Genomic DNA, 18,767 nt, shown 5'->3' on the forward strand with positions numbered 1-18,767 from the left:
GGGAGGGCCTCACGGTGCGCGGGGTCCCGCGACGCTGAGCGCGGCCTGGCCCGCAGGTCTGGATGCTCGCCGTCGGCTGCCTGCTGGCCCTGGCGCCGGGCCGCGCGGCGGGCGCGCTGAAGCCCGGGCGGCGCCCGGCGCGGCCGCGGGACTGCGCGGACCGGCCGGAGGAGCTCCTGGAGCAGCTGTACGGCCGGCTGGCGGCGGGCGTGCTCAGCGCCTTCCACCACACGCTGCAGCTCGGGCCCCGCGAGCAGGCGCGCAACGCCAGCTGCCCGGCCGGGGGCAGGCCCGCCGACCGCCGCTTCCGGCCGCCCACCAACCTGCGCAGCGTGTCGCCCTGGGCGTACAGGTGAGCGGTCCCGCGGGGCGGGGCGGGGCCTGCGGGCAGGTGGGTGGGGCAGGGTGGAGCCGGAGGGGCGGGGCTTGGGGCGGGCGGAGCCAGCGGGATGGGGCGGGGGCGGGTGGAGCCTGGCCGGCCTTGGAGAACGGGGTCCTGAGGGGCCTCGGCCGGACTAGCGGGGCCATGGGGCGGAACCCGCTGCAGCCGGAGGGGCGTGGCAAGGGCGTCGGGGGGTGCAAGTCAGGTGGGGTGGAGCCTGATGGGCGGGGTCTGAGGAGCAGGAGGGCGGGGCGGATCTGATGGGTGGGGCACGGTGGAACTTTTGGGATGAACCATGGGAGGCTGGCGAGGTAGGGTTGGTGTCCTCTGGTCTGTGTGCTCAGGGAGGAACCAGGAGAGGCAGATGGGATAACTAGGCTGGGAAAGATGGTCTCTACAAAGGTAGAAACGCTGTTTCCTCCTGCCAACTCTTTTGTGTTTGTTATGCAATAAATACCATTTGAGCACCTGCACCACGAGGAACCAAGCCAAATGACCCTTCATTAATTCTTATGGGGTTTTGCACAGGAGGCCTGTGGGAGTGTGATCTGGAGGTGCTGAGCACTGAGAGCTAGGAGGCTCTTCTGAGAGAATGTCTGGGGAAACTCATCTGGGGATAGAACATGAGGTGCCGAGCAAAGCTGCCAGTGTGTGGTAGCTTGAAGTGGAGGGAAGGAGAGAACGTCGTTTTGAGGGTGAAATCGACATTCAGAACACGTGCAGGATGGCAGGAGTCTGAGGATGACCTGATCCAGGGGTTGTGTCTAACAGGGGAAGTGTGCGGACACGGAGCTAAAGTGTGGCCCCGTGACCTGGCCCCTGTTCCTTGAGCGCAGGGCAGAAGGCAAAAGCAGCACTGAGGAGGGAGCCCTCACACTGCCCACAGATAAGAAAGATACGCACCTCAGACAAGAGCTTTGAGGATGGGGGTGGCCTCCGGGGACGGACAGTTGTGGCCAGGGCAGAGAAGAACCCGGTGCCTACAGAGAGCCACCGGCAGGGCTTATGTTCGCTCGCCCTGCCATGCTAGATCCGGAACTCAGGGCCTGTCCGCCACTGAGCTGCACCCATCCCAGTGGCGTAGTTTTGTTTTTAAATTTTTTTATTAATTACACTTTATTCACCTTGTGTGTTTTGTTTTGTTTGTAGACAGGGTCTCTTTATGTAGCTGTCCTGGGACTCTGTGTAGACCAGGCTGGTCTCAGATTCACAGAGATGTCCCTGGGTGCTGGAATCACACACATGTTTCTTGATTACCCAAACCATACGACAGTCTGCTCTTGTATTCCAGAGAGGATGCTATTAGTCAGTTCGCCATTATTGTGACAATTACCTGGGCCAACAGGTTGGCTTAGCTGATAAAGGTGCTTGCTGGCAGCCTAAGGCCCTGAGTTTGATACCAGGAATCCACACAGAGACTAGACCCCAGCAAGTGTCCCCGGACCTCCATATCAAGGTTACCACCTCATACACAAAGTAAGTAAGTAAATAATTAAAACAAATAGCTGACAGGCGTGGTGGCGCAGGCCTTAAATTGAAGCACTTGGGAGGCAGAGGCAGGTAGGTCTTTGTGAAGTTGAGGCCAGCCTGGGCTACAGAGCAAGTCCAGGGCTGTCAGGGCTCTTTTGAACAGAGAAAACAAAACAAAACAAAAACAAGCAAAAAAGTTGAGATGATGAACTTGAAAAGAAAAAAAATGGTTGGCTCAGTTTTAGTTTCAGTCCATGGTCAGGCAGACCTGATGCCTTTAGGCTTCTGGTGGGACACCAGAGGGCAGTGCTTCAGGGAGAGGTGGCAGAGCAGAACCTCCTTCCTTGGAAGCAAAAGAGAGAGAAGGGAAGGAATTAGAGCCCCCGTCTCTTTCAAGAACACACTTGAGTTACAGAAAGGCCTCCAACTGGACCCAATCTTCAAAGGCTCCACAATCTTCCAGTATAGCACCCCGAGGAGCAAGCCTCTGCTGGGGGGTACTTAAGACACAAACTGTAGCAGGTCAGTGAGGGATGAGGGTACACAAGGTACCAGACGGGCATTGTGCAGAGCTCCCAGCAGACAGCCAGGGCCTCCTCGGAGACAGTGGAAAGAAACAGGACCAGGACAGATACTAATGAAAAGAGAAGGCTGGTGAGTGGCTGGTTGAGCAGGAGGGAGGGAGCACCAAGGGCATGAACTGCTGGGGCCAATTTAGTCAGCTCCCTTGAGCTGTGCTTCTCCCCCAGCCCCCCAACCCCTTCAGCTGCCAAAGGAAGCTGAAGCTTAGACCTCCCCTTGGCTCCGCTTGAACCTCAGGCCAAGTCCACCTGCAGTCTGTCCCTTCTCACAGCTCTGCCCATGTGGAAGTGGGCCCACACGGGAGACCCTCTGTCATAAATCCTAGCTCTTCAGGGAAGCAGTATTAGAGTTGAGGCTGGCCTCAAGGGCCCTCCAGGCCTTAACCCACAGCAGTCCCAAGTCCTCTGGTCCTGGACAAGGCTGTAGAGCGCCGTCCCTAATAAGTTTCTGAAGAGGAAGCATGGAATTAAGCCTGTGCCTGTTGAGTCCTGTTGCCTTTGAGATGGACAGGTGACATGGATGCGAGAGAGCACAAAGCTGGAAGACAAGCTGGGTTAGGCTGCTCCTGCTGCAGCCTGGCACTGGTGCCCTCCATGGCCGCATCTGAAAGAAGGGAAGGGGCAGAAAGGGAAGCGGTCGGTGAGCCCCTTTCTTGGGGTGACTGGATCTGGTGGAGGTGTTCCCCTCTGCTGCCAGCCAGATCAGATAGCTTCGGGTGTTTCTACAGGATTGCAGTGGCAAGTCCTCCTGCTGTCTGTGTGTGTCTGTGTCTCTCTGTCTCTCCCCTTCCGTCTCCCTCTCTGTCTGTCTCTGTGTGTCTCTCTGTCCCTGTCTCTCTGTCTCTCCCCTTCCGTCTCCCTCTCTGTCTCTCCCTCTCTGTGTCTCTCTGTCCCTGTCTCTCTCTCTCTCTCTCTCTCCCCTTCTGTCTCCCTCTCTGTCTCTCTCTGTGTGTCTCTCTGTCCCTGTCTCTCTCTCTGTCTCTCTCTCTCTGTGTCTCTCTGTCCCTGTCTCCCTCTCTGTCTCTGTGTATCTCTCTGTCCCTGTCTCTTCACACACACACACACACACACACACACACACACACACACACACACACATTTGCCCTGTGAGCAAACAGCAGCTTGCAGTGATTAGATGCTGGGCCATTGGTGCAGATGCTGACTGTTGAGCTAGCCCTGTCTCCCACCTCTCTGTGCACTCCCTCCTATTGCCATTCACCTCCTGAGTTAAGTACAATTCAGGAAGTGCAGAGGCTCAGCTGTGAGAGTGCTGTGGAAGGAGCTTCTGAGAGCCCCGGTGGCTGAGTGGAAGTACGCCCCCAAATGCCACCAGCTCGGGTATAGGAGTGGCACCCGCCGCAGAGGTGGCACACCCAACCTTCCTCAGAGCTGCAGATTCTGCATCCGCAGAGCCAACCAATTGTAGATCAAGACTGTCTGGGAAAGCTCACAGCGTGCTGAAACTGCAGGTCTTCTCATCAGTACTCCCTAGGCAACACGGTCTACAGCAGCGCACAGAGCACGACTGTGGCAGGCCACATTACAGGGCATGTGGAGATGGCTACAGATGGGTCTGTGTAGGTTCTATGCAAACTCTACACCGCTGTACAGATGGGACCCAGTGTCTGAGGAACTTGCTTTTCTCCTAGATTCTCAGACCCAGTCCCTGTGGGGATGGAGGACTGAGATGACCGTATTCCTCTAGGCAAAGCAGAATGCTAAGGAAGATGGGTAGGAAAACAGGCATAGTCAGGAATACCACAGCACAGGCAAGCTCACTCACTGTAGGTGGAACCCAGGTTTTAAAGCAGGCACTGAACTATCAGCAGCCTCTGGGAATAGGGATGGGGATTATGGTTTTGGGACCGCTGGGTCTCCGGCTGGAAGAAAACGTGGTTGGATCTCACTGCTGTGTGACAACAAATTCCAGATGCTTCCAAGATTGAAGTGTAAAAAATAAGGCCACAAAGAGGAAGAAAAACACGAGCAATTTTATTTATAATCTTGGTGTGGAGGAGGCTTGTTTAGCAGCTCACAGTCCCAGACATCATAAAAGATAAGATTAAGAAATGCAGTTATATAATTATATGCTATGTCGTCTTGGCAAAACAGGATGGCCTGCAGAGCAAGCCAGAGGGAGACATGTTTGCAACCCATGTCACAAAGGGCTCCTTTCCCAGTGAGCTCCCATGAACCAATAAAGCCAGTGACATCATGGGAAGTTGGGCCAAGGTCAGGGCACGTGCAGGCAAGGAAAATCACGTGATCCTCCTCTCTCTGAGTGAAGAGCTGATTACTGCAGTCAAGGGAGTGAAACACATGTGGAAACCATAGTGAGAAACTGTGTTTTGCACCCATCAACCAGGCTGCTTTGACAAAAGTGGAGGAAGAAGGGAGCCAAGGAAGTCCTGGTGCAGCGGGGGTGTGGGGTGGCGGTGGGGGGTAGTGGTGGGGGTGGAATTGGGATGACTTGGAAAGGAGAGAATAGGAACTGTAATTATCAAAGTATGTCTAGAGAGGAGGTCTGGCTGTTACCCGTGATGCTTCAGGCTCTGGGCTCCAGGCTTGCCTCCACCTCCGAGTGTGTGCACATGCACACCCGGGCCGGCTCAGGGTCAGACAGCACCCGGGCCCAAAGATTTGACTTATCAGCATTTCTCTCCAGCCCCAGGTGTCTACACACCAGATGACTGGCGGACAAGGGTACTAGTCGCTGCTGTGGCAGCAAGGGTGGAAGGCATCACATTGTCCACCAGTAGACAGGAAGCTGTGTAAAACAGAGCTGCGAAGAAGGAGGTAGCTTTTAGATCCAGTTGGGAGGTCAGTCGGCGTCCCTGAGGGAAAAGGTGAGACTAGCACGCAGCCACTTCTGTGCTGAAAGAGAACTGGCACAGCACACACATAATGACACTCTTTATTTTTTAAGATTTATTTATTATTATTTATTTCTCTGTGTAGCCTTGGCTGTCCCGGGCTCACTTTGTTGACCAGGCTGGCCTCAAACTCACAGAGATCTGCCTGTCTCTGCCTCTCTGAGGGCTGGGATTACAGGCGTGCCTCACCATGCCTGTCTCTACCAGCAGTTTTTTGTGCTCTACCAGTCTCATTGTGTTGCTCAGGCTGGTCTCAAACTCCTGAGTTTAAGTGATCCTCCTGCCTCAGTTTTCTGAGTATCTGGGACTACAGGCCTGTGCTACTGAGCCTACTGAAGATGTTTTCTTTGTTAAATGGAGAGAAGGGAAGTCTCCCAGCCACGAGAAAAAGGCAGAAGCTGCATCCGAGACATGCCCAGAACATTGGTGTGACAGACTGGGGCCTCACAGAAGAGGTGCTGTGAACATTGAGGTAGGGTTTGCAGAGGCCTGTGGTTCCATGACTGAGCCAAGCTTGAGGACGTCACAGCTTGGACATTAAGAGATTGTCACCAGGTAACAGACCTAACAGACACCTCTAACTTCATCCGTCCAGGTCCCGGGGTGTTTATTAGGAAAGCAACATTCATCTCCTGAAACATAAAAATATTTTCTCATTTACCCTGTGGCATAATATGTTTGTTTCTCCTTTGCTTAAGAAACAAAAATGCCAAGAATAAAATCAACGTGATTGCTCAGGAAGGTTTTTTTAGGCAGCAGATTGATGTATTCTGAACTCTCCTGCTGGCTCACTGAGTCTGTTAGACTTGAAGGCAGCTTGTGTGCTGACACACCGGAGATAAACACTTGCAGGTACTCCAAGCAGTGTCAGCGTGTCTGTTCTAGTAGTAGGCTAAAAACATGTTTTCTCCAGGATATGAATAATGTAAAATAGTTTATTTTTAGGCCTTATTTGTTGCTTTTTTATATAACTTTTCCTGCTAAGAGCCTACACCTAAATTTATTTCACAACAAACAGGGTTTGTTTGCTCTTGGTGACCAACAGCAAGCAAATGTGCGGCAGGCATGTGGGTGGATGCTGAGGTGACCCTAGGCCCTTGCTAATGTTCTTTGGTCTGTGCGCTTTTTTGGAAGGCCCTGAGGTGAGTCCACATGCTCCTGACTTTTCCCTCTTTCCAAGGTAACTTCCTTCCAGAGTTCTCCACAGGAAGAAATCCCACTGGCTTCAGCCAGAACCTGTGCTGAGATGGCTCTCTTTATAGCCCACCCTTTCCTGGGCACCCTGGCTGCTCTGTGCCAGCCTGCTGGGGTTGGCCTTGATACCTCTTCCAACATCCTGATGGAACAGCACTGAGACACGTGACCACCTGGGTGTTTGAAGATACAATTTTAGAAAGGGAGGAGGGGCTTGCGCCAGCGTCTGCCCTCAGGGTGCAGCGTATCTCAGTGCGTGAGAATTTTCCACTCTCTGGATGTACCTGTGCAGGTCCTGTGGTCTCCACTTCCTGTGCCAGCGAGCAGACAAAGTTACCCCTGCCCGTTGATGGCCAGCCACCCAGGGTGCTCTTGGGCTCTGACAAACTGTGGTCTGCTGTGTGCAGCTGCTGATTTCTACAGTCTCAGAAGGCAGCCCTTTGCCCTGAAAATGTCCATTAGTTATTCCCTCTTTCCCAAACCTAAGGTCACGTTTACCCACCAAATGTCAACAAGGGCTTTACAGGTCCCACACTGGAACCATGGAAGTCACCGGTCCCCAGTGCCACTCTGAGCACAGGTGCCCTTTATATCAACAGTTTCTGCTCAGCAAGGCACACATCTGCCATCCTAGCTTGCAGGAGGCTGAGGCAGGAGAATCATGTTTTTGAGGCCCGTGGACTACATATTTGATGTCTCAGACATCAAATAAATATAACATTGGAGAAAGGTAAAAAAAAAAAACAAGATCGTTGCTGCCTTCGCCTCCTCTCGACTTCCCCGTTGGTGACGTGAATGACCCAGAGTCAGCCGAGATCTGAGAACACCAAATGCAGACAACCTCAGTAGTGTCACCAAGCCTTGTCCCTCCTGGGACATGAACCACCCCCCTTGCCCAGTGCCTCCACACTGCATGCTGCCCTCTCCGCAGCCCCCCACTAGCCATCTTAATTATCACAGTGACATCCAGCGCTGCCTGCTGTGCGCAGGTGACGGTGCAGCCGCCCAGCGCTAGAGGCACCTGCCTCGCTCCCTTCATCTTGGGTAGATACTCACCCTCTCATGGGAAGGGTGAGTATAGCACCGAGAGGCTCACACAGCTTTCATTATAGCATTGACGGTTTTTTTATTTCCATTAACTTAGAGTACTAATTTATAAACGAAGCTTTAATTCATAAGCAGTACATGTCCGGCCTGCGGAGGCACATTTCTAGGAAAGCATCTACTGGGTGAGGGTTGGGGGAGTCCGCAGAGGAAACAGCAGAGGAAACCATCCCCATGGCGGTTCCGCTCTTAAAACATTCCCGCTTGCCTTTTAAAAACACCCTCCTGCCTTTATGCGCTCTCAAATTTGTGCCAAGCCTCCAGGACAGAATTCCGCAAACTGACCAGAGAGTCCTTGCAGAGGTGACTCTGGCCAACAGGGGGCAGCATAGCGCCGGGCCCCGGCCCAGGGACTCTCATCTCTGCAACTTAGGGTGGAGAGGCTTTTTTCGTAAGTCAAGTTTTCTTTGTGGTTTTTGTTTTGCTTTAGGAAGTTCATTTTTCCTGTGTCTATGCTTCATGCCTGCGAGTTGCTCCAGATGACCATAAGACAGCGTCACAAACCTCTCTGCCCTCCAGGAATATCTGCATTGTGTTTTAGCTAACGTTCTGGACAAGCCTCAGTAGCACAGGAACTCTGTCCTTCCTACACCAGCTTATCAAGATAACGTTCTGTTAAGAAAAAGATGGGCGATTGGGACAGGGACAGGGACAAGGACAGACACCTGAGCAGAGAGAATGCTTGACTTGGCTGGAAGTCTTGATAATATTGTTCATCCTTATTGGAAGCATACTTCCCCCACCCCAAGCAGCTTAACTAAGAGATGTTGGTGTTTTCAGAGCTATATATACCAACATATATATATATATTGTTGGTATACACACACACACACACACACACACACACACACATATATTGAAATGGACAAGTGACCTTGACTTTGCTCAAGTACAGAGCTGAGTTCCTCCAGTGGGCTGCTTAGAATACAGCCAGCTCTGCTGCACCTATCACCTGTCAAGGAATAAAAATAAAAGCATTGTCATGGAGCATTGTTCCGGGATTACCATCAGCTTTGATGGCTGGTTGCTCCCAGGGCCGGGGCTTTACTTAGCATGCAGAGTGCTGCCAGGGAGGATGACAATATTTCACTCTCTGGATACCTCTTTCAGCGCTCTTCACCTGAATAGAATGTGTGTGCCCATGCCAAGAGAAGGATTTGGGCAAATGCAGGCAGTCCCACACAGGCCATGAAGTGACATTCCTTCCGATATCTGTCCTCCACAGATGGCACATTAAAAAGGTGAAGGAGAGAGGACACGTCTCCCAGAATTCCTAAGCTGTCAAGGAGAAAATACCAGGCACTGTCAGGGTTGAAGGTAGAGGCCAGGCTAGTGTATGTGGGCCGCCCCTCTGCGGTGACAGCTGCCCGGCTGAACCAGGTGGGCTCCTCCCTCCACACCCAGACGCCCCCCCATTGTCCCAAGGTCGGGAACATCAAAGGTGGCTCTGGACCCACATTCTGCAGCTTCCCTTGGAGAGTTGAGCCATCCTGTGGGCATGAGTGAGTTTTTCCTTTGAAGAGATGCTTCCCAGCTGCTCGAGTGTCACATTTGCCATGACAAAAGAATGAAAGCCTTCGAGAAATCTGGGCTGCCATTCCCATTCCATTCTTCCCTTGTGCAAGACCCCGCCACTGCCGCCATGGACTGCAGATTCTTTCCTAGTGCCCTGTCCTGCCTGGCCACCTGTGGATAGGTTTTACACCGAGTAAGTGGATTCTCAGGCTGGACCGTCCCCATGTGGCAGATGTGGGCTAGATGCTAAGTACCCACAGGTCACGTCGTGATGACAATGAGGCTGAGCCAGCTGGCCAGGTGCCATCATTTCAGTACCTCTACTTCCCCACAGAGGTGAGGGGGTGGGGAGCAGGGGAGCCTTCCTGCTGCCGGAGCCCTGGGTAGCTCACTGGCAGAAGAGCCACATTTGCCTTGAGCCACCTCAGGCTTAGCCTCGGCTCTGCCAGGTTCAGGTGGCACAGCAAGGGCAGAACTGACCTCCAACTCTCCCTGGCCAGGTGGAGCCCATGGGATCTACGTCCTGCTCAGGACTGTGCCATCCCTGCCGAACTTTTCCATGTCCTCTTCCATGAAAAATGCACGGTGTTTTCTTCCAGCGGCCAGAGAAATGTTTTTCCCTGCTTCTTGGCAGCAGACACTGCAGCACTTTGGCTCCCTGGGGCCTGAGCAAATGGAAGGAGGGTGGAGCTGATGTGCCCGCTGGCCACAGCCTCCTCCTAGAGGGAAGCTGTCTGTGGCCTCCAGTGTCCCCAGTTAGCCCTGCCCATCCACAGAGCCCACTGCTGTAGGCCTTGGATCCCTGCATAGTAGCTTATCCACAGGGAGATTTCCCTGTGGTGACCCCCGCCAGGCCCAGCCAGGGCTAGCTCCAAAGAGAACATGGATGACTAGATGGTTACAAATCCCTTTTTCCTCCCCAGCGCTGGGGATGGAGCCTAAAGCTTCTCTCATATGATGCCAGGCTGTAGACCCAACCCTCAAACCGACCCAACCCTCAAACCTTCTGTAATTCGTTACTTCTTTTTGTTTTGAGACAGTGTGTCTTGTTACATAGCCCAGGTTGGCCTCAGATTTGTGGCAATCCTCCTGCCTCAGCCTCCCAAATGCTGGGATTGCAATTGTGCACCATCAGCTCTGGCTTCATTTTCTTAAATATGGAGACCAAACAGCCGGAACAGGGCTATCTGAGAATGATCTGGGAGGCTTTTTAAAAAGTAGCAATGTCTTGGCTCCATTCCCCAGCAATTAATTCAGAATCTCTAGGGGCTGGGGGAAGAACACTGCTATTTTTAAAAACCTCACTTATGTGCCTCCAGCGAGGCACAACTAAGTCCCACAGCCGTCCCACGGCAGTGCCAAGTCGGCTATAATGACCTTCTGCGTGAACCGCTGTCGGAGGGCAGTCTGGGACGGGTCTGCTCATACAGAAAAGGCCCTGGGAAACGTGTCGTCCAGCTGTTGCACACCAGCTGCCATCACTCTGTCTGTGGAGACATGGCTAGCCATCCAGTGCAGATGTGGTCAGACACTGCCGCTCAGCGCAGCCACGCTTCTGTGGACGCGACAGGGTGCCGCGGTTAAGTGACCAGGACAGGTCAGGAGACAGGGAGTGAGCACGGAGCCGCATACTCAGATGGTGGACAAGCAGACTGGCAATCGTAATCATTTCTGTTCTTCCAAGATCTGTACTAACTCTTATTAGCATAATAATTATGCATAACCGTGAGGCCACGTGCAAGGTTGCCATACATGGGTGCATTATATAATGAACAAGTCAGGATGATTGGCACATCTCTCAGGAAACAGGGTTCCATATTAGGCGTAGCCCAGGCTAGCCTGAAATTTATAGTCCTCCTGGCTCAGCCTTCTGGTGGCACATTGACCTGTGTGTCACACACTACACTCTGCCAGAACCTGCATTTTTAAACAAGAGTCACGCTTGGTTCTAATGCACGTGCCATGGAAACCCCATGTTGGTGGCCTTGTTTGTCCTTCCTGGCTTGCACTGATGGGGTCTTTTCAGAGGAGCCTCAGCTTTTAGTGAAGGAAGCTGCTTATCCTTTAGAGGTCCCTGGGGGTCACCCACCATCTTGTCTTCCCATAGTCTTTTAATCTTCTCCAGTCTGTTGTTGGAGATTCCACCCCCTCATTCTCCCTGGAATGTGTCCGGACAATTCTGGCCCTTTTTCCTCCCTGTGAGTTTTAGAATCAGCTGGCCAAGTTCTAAGCTGGGACTTTCAAAGATGAGCTGATGTTATGAACTAAAGGAATATGATTACTTGAGGGAATTTTCCAAGACCATGGAGACTCAAGGCCTGGGTCCAAGGGCCTTCAGGAAGCCTGAGAGGTAGCCTTCCTGTCAGAGCAGCCCCTCAACCAGCAGCAGCAATGAATCGCTCTGGGTCACTGGTCATTGACTAGACTAGACCAACATTTTCTTCCCAGGACTGATATAGGACAGTTTCCTGCCTTTCTAGAAAATCTAGAAAATGGGCTGGGTTGAACTCATTTCACTGGCCCTCAGTGTTGACGATTTCAGCCCACTGAGGCCATTTCGTCCCCGCTTACTCATGGGTGCCCTGGACTTCGGGTCAGGACCCCCTAGCTTGGTGCCTAGCTTGGCATGGAGATCTCTGGGTCGCCCGGAGAGAATCAGCCGTGCTTGGGCTCTGCTGCTGAGAGATGGAAATGTTTGTGAAGTGGGAGACTGAGCCAATGGCAGCTGCACTTGGCCCTCACAGGCACACATCAGGTGGCAGATTCCTGCTGGGAACGTGCTCATTGTTCTCTGAGTCCCACCTCGGGCAGCTTAGAATGGTTTGCTACCGTGCCCAGGCCGCAGGGTCAGTGTTCTTTTTCTGTCTCTGCTGTCACTTACGGTCGGTCCTCCAAGAGCTCAGCTTCCATCGCCTCTAATCAGCTCTGGAGGACTTGTCCTTTGTTCTTGGATTAAGCCCCGCCAGCTGCCACTCACCCGGGCCAACTTCACACTCACCCAGGGTTGATCCTCAGGCTCGTCAGTGGGGAAAACTTGATGTGTTTCAAGCAGGGCCTGGGCCAAGTTTGCACAGAGCAGCATTCAGTGAATGTGGAGACAGCAGGGGACTGGCCTCCGAGGCCAGGCTGGGTTTCTGCTGGGCTACATGTCCATGTTTGGGAAGAGAAAGGGTCCCAATGGTGGCTTTGCTTGCTGTTTCTTGGTGATTCTCCTGACTTGGCAGGAAGCTTGGTGTCTGCACACTTGGTGGCGGGGGTGGGGGAGGTACTTGCCTTTCTGTGGTGCTGGCCCCTGAGTGAGGACCACTACCATGGACGGCTCATCTGCTCTCTGTGCTGAGCACCTTCCTGTGCGAAGGAACAAGCCAGGTCTCAAAGAAACAAAACACCCATGTTCATTCCTTCATTCTGTCCCAGGTGGCAGGTGGGGGTGGGGTGGGGAATTGTCACTGGCCTTAATCCGAAGGGTTTAAAGTTAAGGTTTGGCCTGGGGACGAGCTGGAGTGCCAGGATGGATATTTTTAGTGGGATGAGCCTTTGGCTATCAGGCACCCAAGCAGGAATAGCTTCACCTACATAGCTAACCAGAGCGACACCTGAGTGCCGGCTGTTCCCGAAGGACACCGGGATGTTGGCTGGCATTGATCGAAAGAGGTTGGTGATGGTCTCAGGGCAAGCAGATATGCTGAACAGAAGCACCTCGTGTAGGCCTTCCCAGAGTTCCCTTGGGTTCTCACTGGGTGCTGGTCGGCCTGTCTTCTCTTCCCATCTAGGGAGCTTCGGGATCAAATTCCTTTACTCCCCTCAGAGCTGTTACACCTGTACCCTAGCCTGCCACCATATACATGAGTACACATGCTCTTATGTTCTCGCTCACAGACCAACACATACATACATACATTCTCATCTCACATGGGCACACATTCAGACGTGCTCATGCCCATCCGTGTGCCACACATGCTCCCACAGCCTCACGTCTACACACACGTCCTCTGGAGCATGCTTACATTCTCACAGCTGCTCTCGTATCTCCCACCCAGCCTCGACCGGTGCTTCTGTTCACACACACATGCTCACACACTCATTCTGTCCTACACATGCTCGTGCACACACTCCTACGCCCGTGTGAGAACGCGCACACTCAGCACTCAGCCACTGTGACCTTTGACAACAATCGTCTCTTCTGGGGTCCGGGTGTGTGTCGCTACACTCTGCAGCGTCCTTGGCCTCTGCTTGGAGAAGCCCCTGTGGCATTCTCCCAGACCCTCCACTGGAGCTGGCTGTGACTCAGCGCCTGGAGCCCAGGGTCCAGCCTGTCTGCAGGCCTGCAGAAGCAGGTGTCACACCCTTACCTGGCTCACTGGAGTACCCGGGGTCATCATCAGTGTCCGTTACTGTGCAAACCACAGAGGTGAGGCTGCTGCCAGGAGGAGCATGGCTCTCTCGCTCCAACACCCTCAGTGTTCAGTCAGGCTTCGCTCTCCCATCAGGGAAATTTAAAAAACCATTTTTTTTTTCTCCTTTGGCTCTTCATTTTAAAATAATTTCAAGCTTAGGTATGATGGCACACAACTTCAATCCCAGCACTCAAGTTGGGCAGAGAGGCAGATTTCTTTGCGTTGGAGGCCAGTCTGGTCTACATAGCAAGTTCCCCTACGGCCAGAGCTACACAGTGAAACCTTGTCTCAAAAAACAAAACAAGCCGAGTGGCTGTGGCGGCAGCACATGCCTTTAATCCCACCACTTGGGAGGCAGACGCTCCCTGAGTTCAAGGCCAACCTGCTCTACAGAGTGAGTTCCAGGACAGCTGGGTAGGCTCTTGGGAAGTGGTTAGGTCATGGCACCCCTATGCTGGCATGAATGGCCTTATCGTGATGGAGATCTGAGCTGGAGTGAGTGAGCTGTCTCACCGCCTGACATGCCCCACCATTCAGGAAGGCATGTTCTTGAGCTTCCCAGACTCCAGAATCAACTGAGCTGAATGCTGAACACAGCCCTCTTCTGGAGAGTGGTCAGGCAGGCCATGCAGTCTGCTCTGATCTGCTTGCCTCTCCCTCTCGGGGACGGGATGTGCCACCCTCCCCACGCAAACCTCTGTCTGGTCTCCAGCAGGAAGTTACAGCTATAGCGCGTGGCCGAGACATCTGTATCAGCATGTCTGACGGGCTGGCTCTGCCCCCATTGGAGTTTTTGAGCAGCCTGCTCACAGGCTCTGCTTTGTCTTGGCCTGGGATCCAGTCTCTATGTGCAGACTGTGCTTCCTGCTTTGCCCGCTCCCCTTCCATACACCCCCATGAACTCTCATCTAACTACGAACCATATCCCCAGATTCAAACCCCAAGATCTTCCTCTTTGTCGCAGACATGCTTCTACCACAAAGTTGGGGGGAACCTTCTGAAGTGTCAGTGGGTCGCCTCACTCCCTGAACCTGTCACGGTCTGATCCACGCTCTTGACACAGGCATCACTCTCCATTCTGCACCTCTCACCCTGTGCTTTCCTACTGTGACACGCATCTCAACTCTGACTTTGACCGCTCCTCCAAATGCCCTTCTACCCCCTTGATCTGGGCCAGGCAGTCCAGCTGTTTCTTTGTGTGCGTCTTTGGATGGTACAGAGGTGTTCTGCCTGAATTCCAACCGCCTGAAATAGAACTCAGATATGAGCTGGATAAACACTGGAGATGATCAGAGACATTACGCATCCCAGCTATTTAGGAACGTCAGTAAACAGATGGGTCCCGGCAAGGGTGTGCCAGGTTCACTCTGCCCCCAAACTCCTGATGGTGGAACTTGAGCAAACAGTAGCAACAAACCTTTAAAGTAGATTTCCACCCTGTGCTGGAGGGAGGTACAGGTGGCAGTGTGTGTTTGTCTGCTTGGATATGTCTGCCTTTATCTCTCCACCCTAACATATGCTTTCACCCAGCCATTTCTCTGCTCCCTGGAACAGTATGAGAAGGGAGTTGAAAGGTTCCGTGCTCAGGAGGCCTTCCTGGCCCCCAGACCCCACTTTCCAGGACAGCACCATCATTTCCAGGACAGTCTTTCTACAGGCCAGTTCCCTCCTTGGCATGAGTGCACTGAGTGCAGAGGGAGGTCTTTTTGTTGGCAAGTGTACTCCTAAGTATTAAGGACCAGGGAGGAAGCATGCCCTTGGGTGGCCAAGGTTTAGTTGCATTACAGCCAGTGGCCCCTCCACCCCCCTCAAGGTCTAGAACAGAAAGAGAGCCAAGCCTGTCCCCTTTCCATCTTGCTTTCGTTATCTTCACTAGATTCAGAGGCTGCCCTGTGGCACTTCCTCTGCTGGCACATGGGTCTTCAGATGTGTCTGCTGCTGGACATGTTAGCAATGTTAAGGTTAAGGCGATGATGATGGATTCAAGAGTCTCTAGAGCCCAGAGGAACGCACAGACCCATAGGGATTACCTGTGTTCTAGATGCATAGACTAATGGACATGACTTCAGGTACACAGAAGTCTCATGAGCAATGGGGACAATGCTGCCCTCTGCAGGGGGACAGTCAGGAAGGGGCTTCTGCAGCTGTGTAGGTGGCTGCTGTGCAAGCAGGCTCTGTCCCAGGATGTCTGTCTCCAGGTGAGCCACCTGTAGCTGACCTGTGGCCTCTCCCGGGATCTGGCCACAGGCTATCCTGGAGATGTTTACATTAGGCAGCTGAATTGGAAGACATGGAGAAAAATCAGAGTGATGGAATTTAAACCAGTATTTTCACTTTTCAAATCTCCCTGGCCAGCCAGCCCTCCTGTCCGCTGCTGCTGCTTTAGCACCTTTGGAGAGCACACACCAGGATAGGGCCACTGGACGGCCTTTTGCACAGAGTGGCCATCTGCAGGAACTGGTACCTGCCTGCCTCCTAGAAGGGACCACAGCTAGAGCTGCAGAACCTGGCAGGCTTGGGAGTTGGGTTGACAGAGATGGTTCCTCGGGGCTGACCCAGCAGCCTGGGAGGGCAGGATGGCCTGTCTTGATACAGAGGTCACCTGCCCGTGGTGCCGTGACCTTGACAAAGGGTAGTTTTATAGGCACTCGGGGATAGTGGCCCATGCTGCCTTCCGTGTCTGAAATATGACAGAGGTCAAGCGCCAGGGTGGAGCAATCTTAGCCCTGTGGAGTAATTGTTCGGGTAGGCCCGACTTAGACGCTAACTGCTGGTTACGTCAGGCCCAGCCTTGCTCAGACCATCCTCATTTGGCCCAAGGTGGCCTTGAACTAGGGATGATGCCCCTGCCGTGGCCCTCACTCTCTCACTCTGTCCGCAGAATTTCCTACGACCCTGCTCGCTTTCCAAGGTACCTGCCGGAGGCCTACTGCCTGTGCCGCGGCTGCCTGACGGGACTCTTCGGAGAGGAGGACTTCCGCTTTCGCAGTGCGCCTGTGTACTCCCCGGCCGTGGTGCTGCGCCGCACGGCCGCCTGCGCGGGGGGCCGCTCCGTGTACGCCGAACACTACGTCACCATCCCGGTGGGCTGCACCTGCGTGCCCGAGCCGGACAAGGCCGCGGACGGCGCTAACTCCAGCCTGGACAAGCCGGGAGCCAGGCTGCTGCTGGGGCCCGCCGACCGGCCGGCGGGGCGCTGAGGCCTGCCCTGTCTGCGGGCCCAGCTCCTGCGCGCAGCCAGTCCCCTGTACCCCCAGCCTTCCCGCGGCTGCCCGCTCTTTCCAAAGGGACATAAGCTTTCAATAGATTTTTATTTTTCAAAGTAGACACTACATGCCTATGACTATTTTGAATAGTAGCAGGAACTGTTTTCATATTAGCAATTTAGAGCGAGCATGTTATTTTTTTAAAAATATATTTTGATATTACAAGCAAACCATAAACATTCCGATGTCCTCTAATAGGATTCTTGAGTGTATAATTGTGGTGTTCAGATGAACTTCTTTTACCTGCGCCGGGCAGCCGAGTTCAGCCTCTTGCGGAGGCTAACGAGGTGAAATGGACGCTCCGGGTCTGTGCACAGCCTTTCCCTGGTCCAGGGAGAGGAGGATGTGAGGCGCCTCCAGGTTCCAGAAACCAAACTCGCTCTTGTTCTTCAGCATATGGATGGTCTCAGCTTTATGGCAATTAAACTTTTTGGTGCTGTTCTTTCGATTTTGAAAGCCGCTGGTCTCAGTTTGTGGCAAGGGGTGGAATATGACATCTTAGTTCTCAGGGAGCTCACATAAGGCTTAGTTTTACTGGCTTTTGGATCAAGCCAACCCTGAGTTGGAGGAGGAAGAGGAAGGGCCCTGTCTCCAGAGTCTCAGGTGTTAAACTGTGAGCTTCCTCCCGATTAGCTGGGAAGTCTGCCCCTGAGCGAATTTGTAAAAGTTCTTTTTAAATCACTAAAGCCATGGTAGCTGGTTACACTGGCTGTGCTCCAGTGTAACCATCCGATTTTGCTTAGGTGAACTTGTTTGGAGTAGTTTAAGGACAAACTTTCCTGGTGATAACTGACTCAGTCCCGTGTGTACGGTAAAGCACAAGGAAAGCTAAATAACGATCTGATGAGACTACATCGCAGCTCTAAGTATATAAAGATGGGGTCTACAGAGCGAGAAAAACAAGGATCACACAGGAAGTGCCAAGATCATTAACCACATCTGCCCCAGCCTTCCGGGTTATGCGGCCTTTCCTTTGAATGGAACAACCCTGCGTGGCTAACGTTCCTGGTTCCCCAGTGCTTAGCTGTGAGCACAGGGACCCCCGGGGCTTCTGCAATGATTGGTGACCTTTTTATTTGTTTGTTTTCATGTCTGTAGCCCAGGCTGGTCTAGAACTTGTTCAATTGAAAATGACACATGAGCCTGTGTGTATGGGGGGGGGGCACTTAATGTTCAAACCACATAAAAAGTGCAAGAGGCCAAGTTGATCTGCATAAAGGACCAAAGGAAATGCACCCCACCGGTGTTCTGAGAGCTGCCGAAACAGCTGAGGTCTTGATGAGGTTCAGAAACGGCTCACAGATGAACAGATTTACCACTGCTGAAGAGCATCAAGGGTCCAAAGGCCATGAAGCATGTTGCCTGCTTCTTAAACAAGCCTGAGGGCTAAGCTCAGCTGCTAGAGTGCTTGCCTTGCATTCTTGAGGCCCCTGCTCAAACTCAGGCACTGAGGGCGCGGGGGGGGGGGGGGGGAGCAGTTCGTGACCTGGCTCTGTAGGCCTGACACTTTTGATGAGCCAAGTTGTACCCTGCCTCTCTTTCCTAGAACAGTTGCACAGCCTCTTGGATGAAAACACTAGCTTACAGGACAACGCAGTTTCTGATTTCTCCACTGTGTACAATTCCTCAATTGGACATTTCATTTCTACACATAATTTGTCATTTAATGTCTTTGTAGCAAATTGGTTCATATGGAAACAATAACACAGGAACTGTTGTTTAAAGAACATACAACATGTGCCAGATGCCTCTAAAGACAGCACTCTTTTAAAGTGATGCTGTTTGGGAACAGGACGGCCAACGTCTGAGGAGCGGTAACAGATTCCCCTGGTCTTGAGCACAGACCCCCACGCGCCAGGGCTCTGCCTCTGGATTAGCTGGGACAGGCGTCTGCTGCAGAGGCAAGCCCATCGTCTTAGCTAGGGTCACCGTAGCTGCGGGGAGACACCACGGCCCAGGGGAAACTGGGAAGGAGAGGGTTTATT

The 18,767-nt window shown here is 53.0% G+C and overlaps 1 protein-coding gene across 1 annotated transcript in view; it reads left to right on the plus strand.

Moving 5' to 3' along the window:
• Window positions 1-17,215, plus strand: part of Il17d (interleukin 17D) — a 17,808-nt gene extending 593 nt beyond the window's left edge. Inside the window, exons 2-3 of the mRNA XM_055617817.1 lie at window positions 57-352; window positions 16,398-17,215. Coding sequence (XP_055473792.1) covers window positions 57-352; window positions 16,398-16,716 — 615 coding nt within the window. The 3' untranslated portion in view covers window positions 16,717-17,215. The remainder of the gene's footprint in view (window positions 1-56; window positions 353-16,397) is intronic.
• The last annotated feature ends 1,552 nt before the right edge of the window (window positions 17,216-18,767 follow it).

The sequence above is a fragment of the Psammomys obesus genome, unplaced genomic scaffold (genome assembly GCF_907164565.1).
Source record: "Psammomys obesus unplaced genomic scaffold, mPsaObe1.curated_primary_1811, whole genome shotgun sequence".
Classification (NCBI taxonomy): domain Eukaryota; kingdom Metazoa; phylum Chordata; class Mammalia; order Rodentia; family Muridae; genus Psammomys; species Psammomys obesus.